The sequence below is a fragment of the Antechinus flavipes genome, chromosome 4 (assembly GCF_016432865.1).
Source record: "Antechinus flavipes isolate AdamAnt ecotype Samford, QLD, Australia chromosome 4, AdamAnt_v2, whole genome shotgun sequence".
Lineage (NCBI taxonomy): Eukaryota > Metazoa > Chordata > Mammalia > Dasyuromorphia > Dasyuridae > Antechinus > Antechinus flavipes.
The window spans coordinates 9,260,257-9,272,373 of record NC_067401.1 but is presented as its reverse complement, the minus strand read 5'-3'; the positions used below and the strand labels follow the sequence as shown (position 1 = coordinate 9,272,373).

General features: G+C 39.5%; 1 protein-coding gene across 1 annotated transcript in view; it reads left to right on the top strand.

Moving 5' to 3' along the window:
- Positions 1-12,117, top strand: part of CAB39 (calcium binding protein 39) — a 100,562-nt gene that overhangs the window by 46,401 nt on the left and 42,044 nt on the right. Inside the window, exon 2 of the mRNA XM_051999403.1 lies at positions 9,241-9,400. Coding sequence (XP_051855363.1) covers positions 9,287-9,400 — 114 coding nt within the window. The 5' untranslated portion in view covers positions 9,241-9,286. The remainder of the gene's footprint in view (positions 1-9,240; positions 9,401-12,117) is intronic.

The window sequence follows — 12,117 nt, the reverse complement described above, 5'->3', positions numbered from 1 at the left end:
AACGAGGTTGGGCAAGTGTTGGATTTGGGTGGTAGCTGAGAGTGAAAAGTTGATGATACTATTGGAAGGATGGTAGTGCCCTCAACAAATGGGGAATTTTGGAAGAGGAGGGACAGTCCAATTCATTATATCCAAAAGGCATTTGACAAAGGACTTTGGACTTTGGGAGAGTGTTCTCTAAGAGGCCATTGCTTTGTCTTCCCTCTGCCTCCACTTTATCTCATTCCTAGTCCGCAACACCTGTGTCAGCAAAGGCTGCCCCCGAAACTACTTTAGGTGTTACTATCCACAGCTGTGGAGGCTCTTGGGGAATTGACCTATCCCTTAACAGGGATCATCTGCTTAGAGATGGTGATTAAATTCCTTGATGTTGATCAGGTAAGTGAGGTAGAGCTGAGGTTCTTAATGCCCGTGGATGTAAAAATTTTTCTTTGATAATTAATTTTCAATATAATTAGGTTTCCTTTACATCCCTCCCCCCTTTCATTTAAAAATATTAGATCTGATAAAGCATCTGTAGATTTTACCAAACTCTAAGAAGGCTTAGAGGAGAAATGTTGTAAAGGTAGGAGCAACATTTGGCAGTGGAATGGACATGTGGAGAATGAAGATGATACTGAAGTTATGAGCCTGGTAAGTCATCCAGGGAAGATAATGGTGCCCTTGATGATAATAGAGAACTTAGAAAGAGGAAAAGATTTTGGGGGGGTGGGGAGGGGAGCTGGAGAGGGGAATTTAATGAATTCTGTTTTGGACATAATAAGTTTGTAGTATGTGTGGACCATCCAGTTTGAGCTGTCTGAAAACCGTTGTGGGTCAGGACATAGACTGGGGTGCCCAATATCAATCTGGGAATCCTTTACCTAGAGATGATAATGGAGCTCATTAGTGATGATGAAATAATATAGAGGAAGAAGAGGGCCTGGGATAGAACTTTGGAGAACATCCTTGGTTAATGGGCATATCCAGAGTGAAGAACTAGCCCTGGAGACTGAGGATGACTCAGACTGGTAGGAGGACCAGAACTCCTCAACAGCTATGTCCTGAAACTCTCCATCCAGAAGAAGATGAGTCATAGTTTAGAGAGATCCGGAAGTGGGAGGGCCAAGGTGAGGAGTAAGAAATGACCATTCAATCTGACACTTAAATCATGGTGACTTTGGAGAGAGCAGTTTCAGTGGAATAATGAGGTCAGAAGCCCAATTGCTTCAAAATAAGTGTGAGGACTGGATTATATGGTGTCTAAAGTCTAAAGATCCTTTGACTGTCTCCTCCTATTTTACGCTGAGTAACACTGAGGATATTTGGCTGATTCAGAAGGCTGGATTCAGAATCAGCCCTGCCCCTTAATTACTTGTAACTGGAGGGGCAGCTAGGTGGCACAGTGGATAGAGTACTAGTCCTGAAGTCAGAAAGACCTGAGTTGAAATCTGGCCTCAGACACTTAACACTTCTGGGCTGGGTGATGCTGGGCAAGTCACTGAACCCCAATTGCCTCAGCAAAAAAACAAAACAAAACAAGTAAAACAAAACAAAGCAAAAAAACAAAAACAAAACTGTATGACTGGGGGAAGAGGGAGGTATAAGTCACTTCTTTCTGAACCCCTGTTGACCTCTCTGTAAAAATGTGCCTGGTAATTTCTGTCTTGCCTACTTATACCTTGAGAGCACTTTGATAAGTGCTGGTAGTAATAGGACCGAAAAAACTGTGTTTCCTAAAATGCTTCTCCTTGATTGAAGGAACAAGTAGCAATTTTTTTTTAATTTTATTTTATAATAACTTTATATTGACAGAATCCATGCCAGGGTAATTTTTTTTTACAACATTATCCCTTGCACTCTCTTCTGTTCCGATTTTTCCCCTCCCTCTCCTCCTCCTCCCTCTTCCCCCTCCCCTAGATGGTAAGCAGTCCTATATATGTTGGATATGTTGCAGTATATCCTAGATACAATATGTGTTTGCAGAACTGAACAGTTCTCTTGTTACACAGGGAGAATTGGATTCAGAAGGTAAAAATAACCCGGGAAGAAAAACAAAAATGCAAATAGTTCGCATTCATTTCCCAGTGTTCTTTCTTTGGATGTAGCTGCTTCTGTCCATCATTTATCAATTGAAACTGAGTTAGGTCTCTTTGTCAATGAAATCCACTTCCATCAGAATACATCCTCATACAATATCATTGTTGAAGTGTATAATGATCTCCTGGTTCTCCTCATTTCAACAAGTAGCAGTTTCCCAAATTATTTAGGCCGGTACCTCAATAACAAACATATTTCATCCAAAAAAATGCTGTGAGAGAAAATAGCCCTTGTTTTTCCATTCAGAGATAGAATATCTACTTTGCAGGACTTCAGAGTATTTATGGTTATTACTGTCTTCTGACCATTAAATGCAGTTTTTCTGTTGGTGAATTTTTTGTGTTAAAACTTCTAAAAATGCTTTCCATGCGCTTATAAATGCAGTGTCTTATAATGACTTGTAGAAAATTAATAATGATGATACATACCTCTAGCCTTTTGGTAAGAGGTGGTAAGGGCTATAGATCTGGAAGGAGCCATATGTTTCTAGACATTATGAGATAATGATTTTTCATTTCATTTACATGCTTATTTGGTACAAGACAGTGTTAATTATGGAACAGAATTGGGGAGTAATTGTGGTCTAAAAAAACTCAACAAAAATTTGTTTTAAAAAGTAAAAATCCATTACATAACAATAAGATTGTAAATCAGAGGCATTCTGCTCACCTGCTGTGCCAATTCTTGAAAAAATTTTAAAGGATCTGCACTTCTTTTATCTCTTCCTCTGATCCCTTGCCAATCTGAGAAGCACTCTGAAATGAGTTTTGAAAATGTCATGGAGGAGAGCTTACATTTTGAATGTTTTCTACAATCAAGTTCCAAGCATCGTCCTAGGTACACTGGGAAAAAAAAAAAAAAAACAAGAAAGAGAATAACGAAAGACTTCAACTGAAATTTGAGAGGCTAGATTATGAAATTGCAGTGACTTTTTTTGGAAGGAGATTGTCTCAAAAGTTGAAGTTCATTGTGCCACTGTATTAGACTTGTTAGTTCCAATTTAAATACATTTCAAACACATTAATTTTTATGTTGGACTCATTTTGGCTACCTATACAACTTGAATTTATTATGGCATCTGGTTTTAAATTGTTTTCATTTGAAGGGTGACTTCTTTAAAATGATTTTATGAATTGTTGTCTCATTTTAAAATATCGGTTTCATATCTTCTCTAAAGAAGTATTTCTGTCTTTATCATATTATATACCTCCTAATACTTTGTATGAAGTCTGGTCTCGCCTTTCAGGAAATGCCATAACTAACTCTCCTTAATCACTGCGTCTGTAGCTTTTCTCTTTTAAAAGCTTCTTCCAGATTGCAGTGTTGTTGCTAAAATGTGGCATCCAGAGCAGAACTCAAGTATTTTCTTCAGTTCTGCGTTCCATAGTGGAAGACAATTTCTGGCATCTTGTAGTGCTTTAAGGTTGACAAAATGCTTTTCATATATTATTTCGGGATCCTCATAGTAACCCTATGCTGTTAGATGCTCCATTGTACAGATGAGAAATTGCTGAGGCAGACAGAGAGGGGTTAAGTGACTTAACGTGGGTCACACAGCAACTGTAGGAAAGTCTTGGAAGAGGGATTAGAAAGCAGTTCTTTCTGACGGCTGTCTGCTTGTTCTAAGCATTGTGCTCGTGGGCACAGGAAGGGCAGCAAGCTCATGAAAGGCCTTGGAAACACGGACATGGAATGAAGGAAGGAAGCTGGGCAGGAAAAGATTGGACGGGGCATGAGAGCCAGCTGCAGACATTTAAAGTCCTTCGTGAGAGGGGTTTGCTGTTGTGTCTTGTTTTCTAGAGTCTCCAAGCTAGGGTGACAGAACATACTGTTGCTTTCTAGATTCCCCACACTGGGGTGATTAAGATATTCCTCCCTAGTGGAGAAGTGATGAGACAGGACTCCCGAGGATGGTGGGAAAATGGAGTCTGTTTATTTCAAGGGCTTTCCTCTTTTTGTAATGTAACAAAAACAACTTTGAGCAGATAGGACCCACATAAACAACTTGCTATGTAGTTTGCCACCTGATATCACTCTTCCACCTGTTATCACTCTGCTTCAATCTCAGCACAGGTTGTCACCACCCCCTGATTTCTCAGGAAGGCGGAGAGCCCTAAGGGGAGGTGGGGAGCTGAACAAGACATTGTCAGCAGGTTCCCTCTGAGCTGAAGGGTCTTATACTTTACCCAGAGTTTCCCTGCTGACAGTGACCCTCTACAGTTTGCCTTGGCAAGAAGGGCCTCCCCTTTCCTGAGACCTGAGGTGAGGAGAGAGAACTGAAGCTGCTCAAGGAGAATACGAGCTCTTTTTTCAATATAGGAGGAGACTTGGGGGCCTCTCCATGAGGAGAACGGAAGAGGTTTGTGAGAAGAGGTATTTTGTCATAGCTACTGTGGGAACAGGGGGTGTGAGAAAAATACAGATGGATCTCCTTTCCCTTCCTCAGTAATCATTCAACAAAGTACAGTTTGCACAAACTTGGTAGGGCTGAAGGTGCTGGGTTCTGATGAGGTGCAGAGGAAGACTGTACTATCTTTGATTTTGTAGATGAGGCTGTTTTCTGGTGGTTAATAATTGCACTGTTCCATCTTTGAAATGTGACTTCCTGCTACCCACGTCAAACCAAGGACTTCATAAAGAAGTTTGATATCTCTGAGAAGTGTTGGCTCATCACATGCCTTTTAAAATGGTAGCTGTTGTGCTGACCCTGCATGCTTCTGTCTTGGTGTTCTAGCTTATGTTACGCTGATCGCTCAAGCTATTGGTACTCGGCCATCTTAGGTGGAAACAAACTTGAGTATGTTTGTTTTGGAATGAAGGTTATAGGCACTTGGTTTAGTATTGTACATAAAATAAACAGCAGTGATTTTCCCCAGCTTGGTCATTTTGTTATCTCTCCTTAGCCTGAGTTACACTGAACAACAGTCTGAAGTGAGGTACCAGAGAGTCTGCTGGAAGCAAATCTGTTGGCAGTGACAGCTGACAGAGAGGGAAGGGCCTGGAAAAACTGCAAAAGCCCGTCATGTCCCAGGCCATTGGGCTCGGGTTCACATGACTCCATGACTAAGGTCAACCACAAAACATTTGTTATTCATCTGTTGTGTGCAAGGCATTTTCGTGGGGACGGGGACACAGAGAAACAGTTTCTTTCCTCAAGGAGTTTACCACTGGGATATATGTATAGTAAAGTACCAACACAACTCAACATGCATTTATGAAGTATCTAATGTGGGCTTAGAATTAGGGATACAAAGAAAGTTCATTAGTAGTCCTTCTTCTGATGGTTGAGACAACACCCTTGCAAGCAGCTATCCTCAGGAAGGCTTTAAGATTAAGGAAGACTGGATGAGGCTTTTTCTGAAGGTGGGTCATAAGCTCACCTTCGAAGGGAGACTAGGCTGCTGAGATGAGAAAGGCCTGGAACAGCCAGGGAAAATGCAGGAGTTGGAAGGTTGTGTTTGATGGCCATTAGAGAGTCACCATATTGCAGTTATTGCTACCGGATGACTTGACTATATTCTAGAATAGCATCATCCTTGTTAGTAACTTTGGCAAGCGTCGTTTGAATCCTCATTCTCATTTATGCAGCACTTATACTGAGTACCAATGTTCCTAATGATGCCTTTGGATCTTTGAGAGCCAATTAAGATAGATGCTGTCTCTTCTGATCCAAAGATTTGGAGATTGGGCTGGCAGTGCTCAGACCTTGAGCGGTCCTCTCAGGCTGGAGACAGTGAGCCACACATCTGTCCTCCAGACACTTTGGGCCAGAATGGCTGCGGGGGATGGCTTAAACCAGGGCACCTTTATAAGATTACTTAGTGAATTGTAGAGGGATTGTGGTCAGTTGGTCAGGTAAAAAGTCCTCCTTACTGTGCTAAGGATACAGAGGGAAACATGATCCAGCCCCACCTTCAAGGAGTTTACATTCGATCTGAAAACAACATATGTCCATGTAAATATCTACTATGTAAATTCAGGGTAATTTTTTTTTTTTTTTGGTAGCAGGAAAGTGCTAGATTTGAAGAGGACACAGTCAAAAGAGGCCTCAGGGAGTAGTCCTTGAGCTGTTTTGAAAGAAATGAGGAATTTTAAGATTCTCAGGTGACAAGGATGGAATGTTGTGTGTGAGGATCAGCAAGAGGTCCAGTTTGGCCGGACTGCCCGGTGAGGGAAGGTTCAGAGACGGCCAGGTAGTGCTGGCTTGTGAAAGGGTTTATGTATAAGCCAGAATTTGTAGTTGATCTTAAGGAACCTCTAGAGCTTATTAAATGGGAGTGACATCTCAGGGCTGTGCTTTGGGACTGCTGTTCACAGCTCTTAGGGAGTACTTGATTCCTTGCGCTATGTATTGTCTGATTTCTTTCTTAGCCAATGTCCTAGAAAAAGCTGGTGGTGCTAGTTCTCTCTCCTTCCTCTCCTCTCATTCACGACCTCATCCATCACTCAACAGAAACTGCTTTCTCCAAAATTAACAGGGCTCTCTTAATGGTAAAATCCAGTGCCCATTTCTCATACATCATCCTTACTGATCTCTCTGCATTTGGGACTGCGTTAACTGCCTCATCCTCTCAAACACTCTTTTCACTGTCTGAGTTTTCTTCTTGGTTCTCTTCCTACATGTCTGACCCCTTCTTATCCAGGCTTACTGGAGGTGTGTGCCAAAGCTCTGCCTTTAGCCTTCTTCTCTCTGGAAACTCTTTTTTAGAAAAGCTAGAAGCTATCTGGAGGCAGCCAGGGGGCCCAGTGGAAAAATGCTGGGCCTGCAGTCAGGAAGTCCTGAGTTCAAATTTAACTTCAGATAGATTACTTCACCTCAGTTTCCTTATCTGTAAAGTGGGATAGTAACGTCATTATTTATTTGTAAAAATGCCTTTCAAATCTTAAGACATAATATAAATACTAGTTATCCTTGATGATGGTGGTGATTTCATTTATCAGTTCGATGCAAATGACTCTCGGAGCTTGATCTCTTTCCTAGTTCTGTGCTCACAGCTCTTGAATATTTCTAACTTGACATCATGTTGGGAGAAAGAAAGTTTGGGTAAGATTGGATCTGCCCTGAAGGAGCTATTCTAGTTTTGGTGGGAGGTCAAAGTACCAACATGGATACTTAGGATAAACAGTATTACCTGACATTGCAGGTATGCACTATACATATCTAAAAAGTGCAGTATGAAGTCCAAGAGAAAATGTTTTGGGGAAAACTTTCTGAAAGACATGGCCTATGAATTAGATAGTATAACCTGGGTAGGAATTGAATAGGTGAACAGTAAAGAAATCTTCTAAAGGGCCAGCTGTTTAGACAAACGTCTAAAGGTTTGGGGGCAGGAAAGCTCAATTCAAGGACAGCAAATGAATTTTAAAATGAATGTTGTTTCCTTTGAAAATTTTCATTTTTCATATGGAATAATATGTGTGTGTACACTTGCACATGTGCTTGTGTGTGCTCATTAAGCAGGTGAGAGAGCTCCTGAGTAGAGCCACAACCAGGGAGGCAGGAAAATAAGCATGGCCAGTTCTCTGCTTCCCTCAAACTGGGAGCAGCCCAGGGCCGGATTTCTAAAGGCGGGGTGGGGACAACTGTTTGTATTTTCCAACATTATCAGTCTTAGCATTTTTAGCCTAGTTTTTGGAGAATGGGCACCACAATTCTTTCCTTTTTTCCTTCCTTCCTTCCTTCCTCCCTCCCTCCCTTCTTCCTTCTCTTCCTTCTTCCCTCTCTCCCCCCTCCCCCCAACATTCATTCCTATATACAAAGCAGGATACACAAAACTTGAGTGTGGCCCCATCCACCTTGGCTCTCTGGGTGTCCGTCACAGCCGGCTGTTCTGGTGGCCTTGAATTCCCGTATGGAAGAGGTCATTTATTGTAGTTCCTCATTGGGTTTCTCCATAAAATTGCTTGGTCTGGGTGTGTTTTCGTTTTCTTTTGTTTTGTGAGCTGAGCTACCCACCATTCCTCATAGTATAGTCTACAACGAACCAGAGTCCTTTGAGCAGCAGCTCTGAGAGCATTAAAGGAAGAGTGAGGAAGCAATGGTATTAGTCATCCATATCTGTATTATTTTAATGCAATTTCTTTTCTCCAAACTAAGTTAGCATATATTCACGAGAAAGGTGAGGGGGCGGGGAGGGGGGGAGAAAGGAAAAGGAATTAGAAATAATTCTGCATTATGATCGGGAGAGTCCATAGTTACTTGTTGCTTTTAGAAACTTTGGGTAGTAAGAGGACCTGCATAAAAGAGTTCTGAGAAGGAAGTCAAAGGGTGTTCTTCCTGTTCCACCTTCTGCCCCCTCCCAATGCTAAGGTGTGATTGGACTTAAGTGATGTTTAAGGCAGAAGGCTGTTTGGTGAGTGGGTGGATGCTTAGTAAGGCAGGCTTAGGACTGGTCACAAATTGAAAACATGTGCCTGGTGCATGCTGCCTAGTTTAGTGGGAGTAAAGGCATTTTTTAGTGTAATAAATAGCAATTATTGACTGCAAAGACTGGAGGGAAGTCGGTGTCAGGACTGGGAAGGAGCCTAGAACTTGGAATGTCAGCGCTGAAAAGAAACCTCAGATTATGGAATGCTTTCTTTCTGTACTCGCCTTGACTCATACTGGTTCTTTGATCCTGGCCAAGTCATTGAATTGTACTCCAGACAACTCTCTAAGGTTTTAAGGTATAGAATAGGGGCCTATTCATCTGTACCAATAAAATTGAGCCTGTCGGAGAAATCTTGACTATCTGGAGTGTTTTAGAGATTCCCTTGAACACGCGGCTTTCTCTATCAGGGTCACAGCATTAATGAATGGCTTTGGACAGCTTGAATGACCCAGAGCCTGTTATTTTTCCTTATTTAGGACAGTGGGGCCATGGTGGTAGCCTCTATCTTCTCCACTAGGCACTATCTGAACCAAGTGAATAAAGCACTGTGGAGTTAATATTTATTGAGAGTATTATAATCAGTGGCATTATTTCTAGTCGTAGAATTTGGTAGGTTAATGCCGGTTTTCCTGATTTCAGATCTTAAAAATTTAAGTGTCAATATTTCCAAAGTATTAGTTTTCTTAGACTAGACTCTTAGTTTGTCTAACATAAAACTCCTTTGTTCTTTTTACGGAATTCCAAACCCCTTTTTTCTCACCTATATTGTGTTGGGTTTTTTTTTTCACAGATAAAGCAGGAAAAGGAGACAGAAGCCTTCTGTGTAGCTTGCAGTCATGCCATTCCCATTTGGAAAATCTCATAAGTCTCCAGCAGACATAGTGAAGAATCTGAAGGAAAGTATGGCAGTTTTAGAGAAACAAGACATCTCTGACAAGAAAGCAGAAAAGGTAGGTATATGGCTTAACTTTATGTTTGTGTGCTTTTTTTTTAAATGTATACATATTTCTACAATTATCTTGCTGCACAAGAAAGATCAAATCAAACAGGAAAAAAATAAGAAAGAAAATAAAATGCAAATGAACCACAACAAAAAGAGTTATATTTGAACTATAGTCAGTTCCCACAGTCTTCTCTCTGGGTGCAGATGGCTTTCTTTATCACAAAACCATTGGAACTGGCTTGAATCATCTCATTGTTGAAGAGAGTTACGTCCATCACAATTGATCATCCTATAATCTTCTTGTTGCCGTGTACCATGATCTCCTGGTTCTGCTCATTTCCCTCAGCATCGGTTTCTGTTAAGTCTCTTCAAGACTCTCTGAAATCTTTCTGATGGTCGTTTCTTACAGAATAATAATATTCCATAACATTCATACACCATAACTTATTCAGCCATTCCCCAATTGATGGGCTGCCATTCAGTTTCTAGCCAGTATAAGAAGAGCTGCCACAAACATTTTTGCACACGTGGATCCCTTTCTCCCCTTTAAGATCTCTTTGGGATATAAGCCCATTAGAAACATTGCTAGATCAAAGGGTAAACCCAGTTTGATAACTCTTTGGGCATAATTCCAAATTGCTCTCCAGAATGGTTCTACCAACAATGTATCGATGTCCCAGTTTTTCCACATCCCCTGCAACATTCATCATTGTTTTTTCCTGTCATCTTAGCCAATCTGAGAGGTGTGTAGTGGTACCTCAGAGTTGTCATAATTTGCATTTCTCTGATCAGTAGTGATTTGGAGCATCTCTTCATATGACTAGAAATGGTTTCAATTTCTTCATCTGAAAATTGTCTGTTCATATCGTTTGACCATTTTGATTTTGTTTTGACTGTATCACATATAAACATGAAATTCGGGGTGATTCAGAAATTTTGAATTCCAATTAGACTTTATTCTGGCTTAGCTTTTAAATCTTGTAAAATTATTTTCAAATGATAAACACAGGATTTTCTTACCTCATATTAACTCAATCATTTTTGTATCTAAGTTGTGTTGTCAGATTGGGTTTTATGGCATATTTTATTCTATATTTCATTCAGTGAAAATGATGGTCCTTTTTAACCCCATTGATTTAGGACTGGCCTATATTTTCTTGAAGAGATTCTCAAAGCTCTTTAGTATTTTATTCCATAATTTGGGATGATTTGCAGTTCCTTATTCTGACTTATGATTTAGATTCTCTTTTTTAAAAAGAGAATTGTTATTTTCATTATAATTTCATTATTTTCAGTTAACAAGCATTTATCCAGCCCACCCCATCCCCCCAAAAGAAAAGAAAAGCCTTATTAAAAATTGCATAGTCAAGTAAAGTAAATTCTTTCTGATCATGCCCTAAAATATCTGTCTTATAAACACACTTTGAGTCCTTTCTTCTCTGTCAGAGGATATAGCTCTTTGGAATCATGGTTCATAATTACATTGATCAGAGATTTTAAATATTATAAAGTTGTTTTTTATTTATTATTATATAGAAGATTCTTCTGGTTCTATTCACTTCATTCTAATCTGTTCAAATCACTTTTTAATTACCTTTGAAACTGTCCATTTGGCATCTTTGGCAAACATTTGTTTCCCAGTTTTACATCTTGTTTGATATTTAGAACATCAGAAGATCACTGAATAAAGCTAGTTCTAAGGATATATTAGTCCAAGAAGCTTAAACAATATTTGTGGAACCTGAGGTTTTTTTCCCCTTCTACCAAATGATAAAAAGAAACAAGTAGTGTTTTTTATACTTTCCATCAGGTATTCTTAGCATTTTTTGTGTTTTTTAAACCTTTGATAGTCAGGTAAAGCCTATGAATCTCTTCTGAGAATTATGGTTTTAAATTCATGCGATATAAAATACATAGTCTTTCTCGGGGGGGAGGGGGGAGAATATGAATATATATATATATATATATATATATATATATATATATATATATATATATATTTTTTTTTTTTTTTTCCCCTATTCAGTCTCATTGACCCTTTGGATTTAGGGTCCATGGACCTCAGATTAAGAACCTCTGCTCTACATCCCTCCCTTATCAGTTATGTGGTCTGTCTGCCTTATATTTTTTTTATCAATCATACCCTTAGCATGTACATAGATTTTATCATAAAGATATTTTAGAAATGCGAAAGTAAGCATGGAGATCACTAATTGCTGATGACTAAGTCTAAAGTTGACTTTTTTAAAGTGGAGTGGATAGAATTCTGTCTGTGAGCCTTCCTAATTTTATGGGAATCTTGCTCTTCTCTTTGAGAAATCTTGAAAATCATCTCTGGGTACCTTAAATACATTTAAAAAAATTACTGTCACCTAATAAGAATTATGTAGAAAGATAACTCAATCCAAGATATAATTTGTATTTATTAATAATATCCAAAAATTTTGGCTGTTCTTACATCAGGTGCCTGTGGTTTGGGGGAATTTTTCTTCAGCTGTATTCTCTTTTATTTATTGATTTTTAATAATAACTTTTTATTGACAGAACCTATGCCAGGGTAATTTTTTACAACATTATCCCTTGCACTCACTTCTGTTCTGACTTTTTCCCCCTCTCTCCCTCCACTCCCTCCCCTAGATGGCAAGCAGTCCTATATATATATATTAAATATTTCAGCTGTATTCTTAAAGTAGTTATTTAACAATATCCATTGTGGTAAGAATA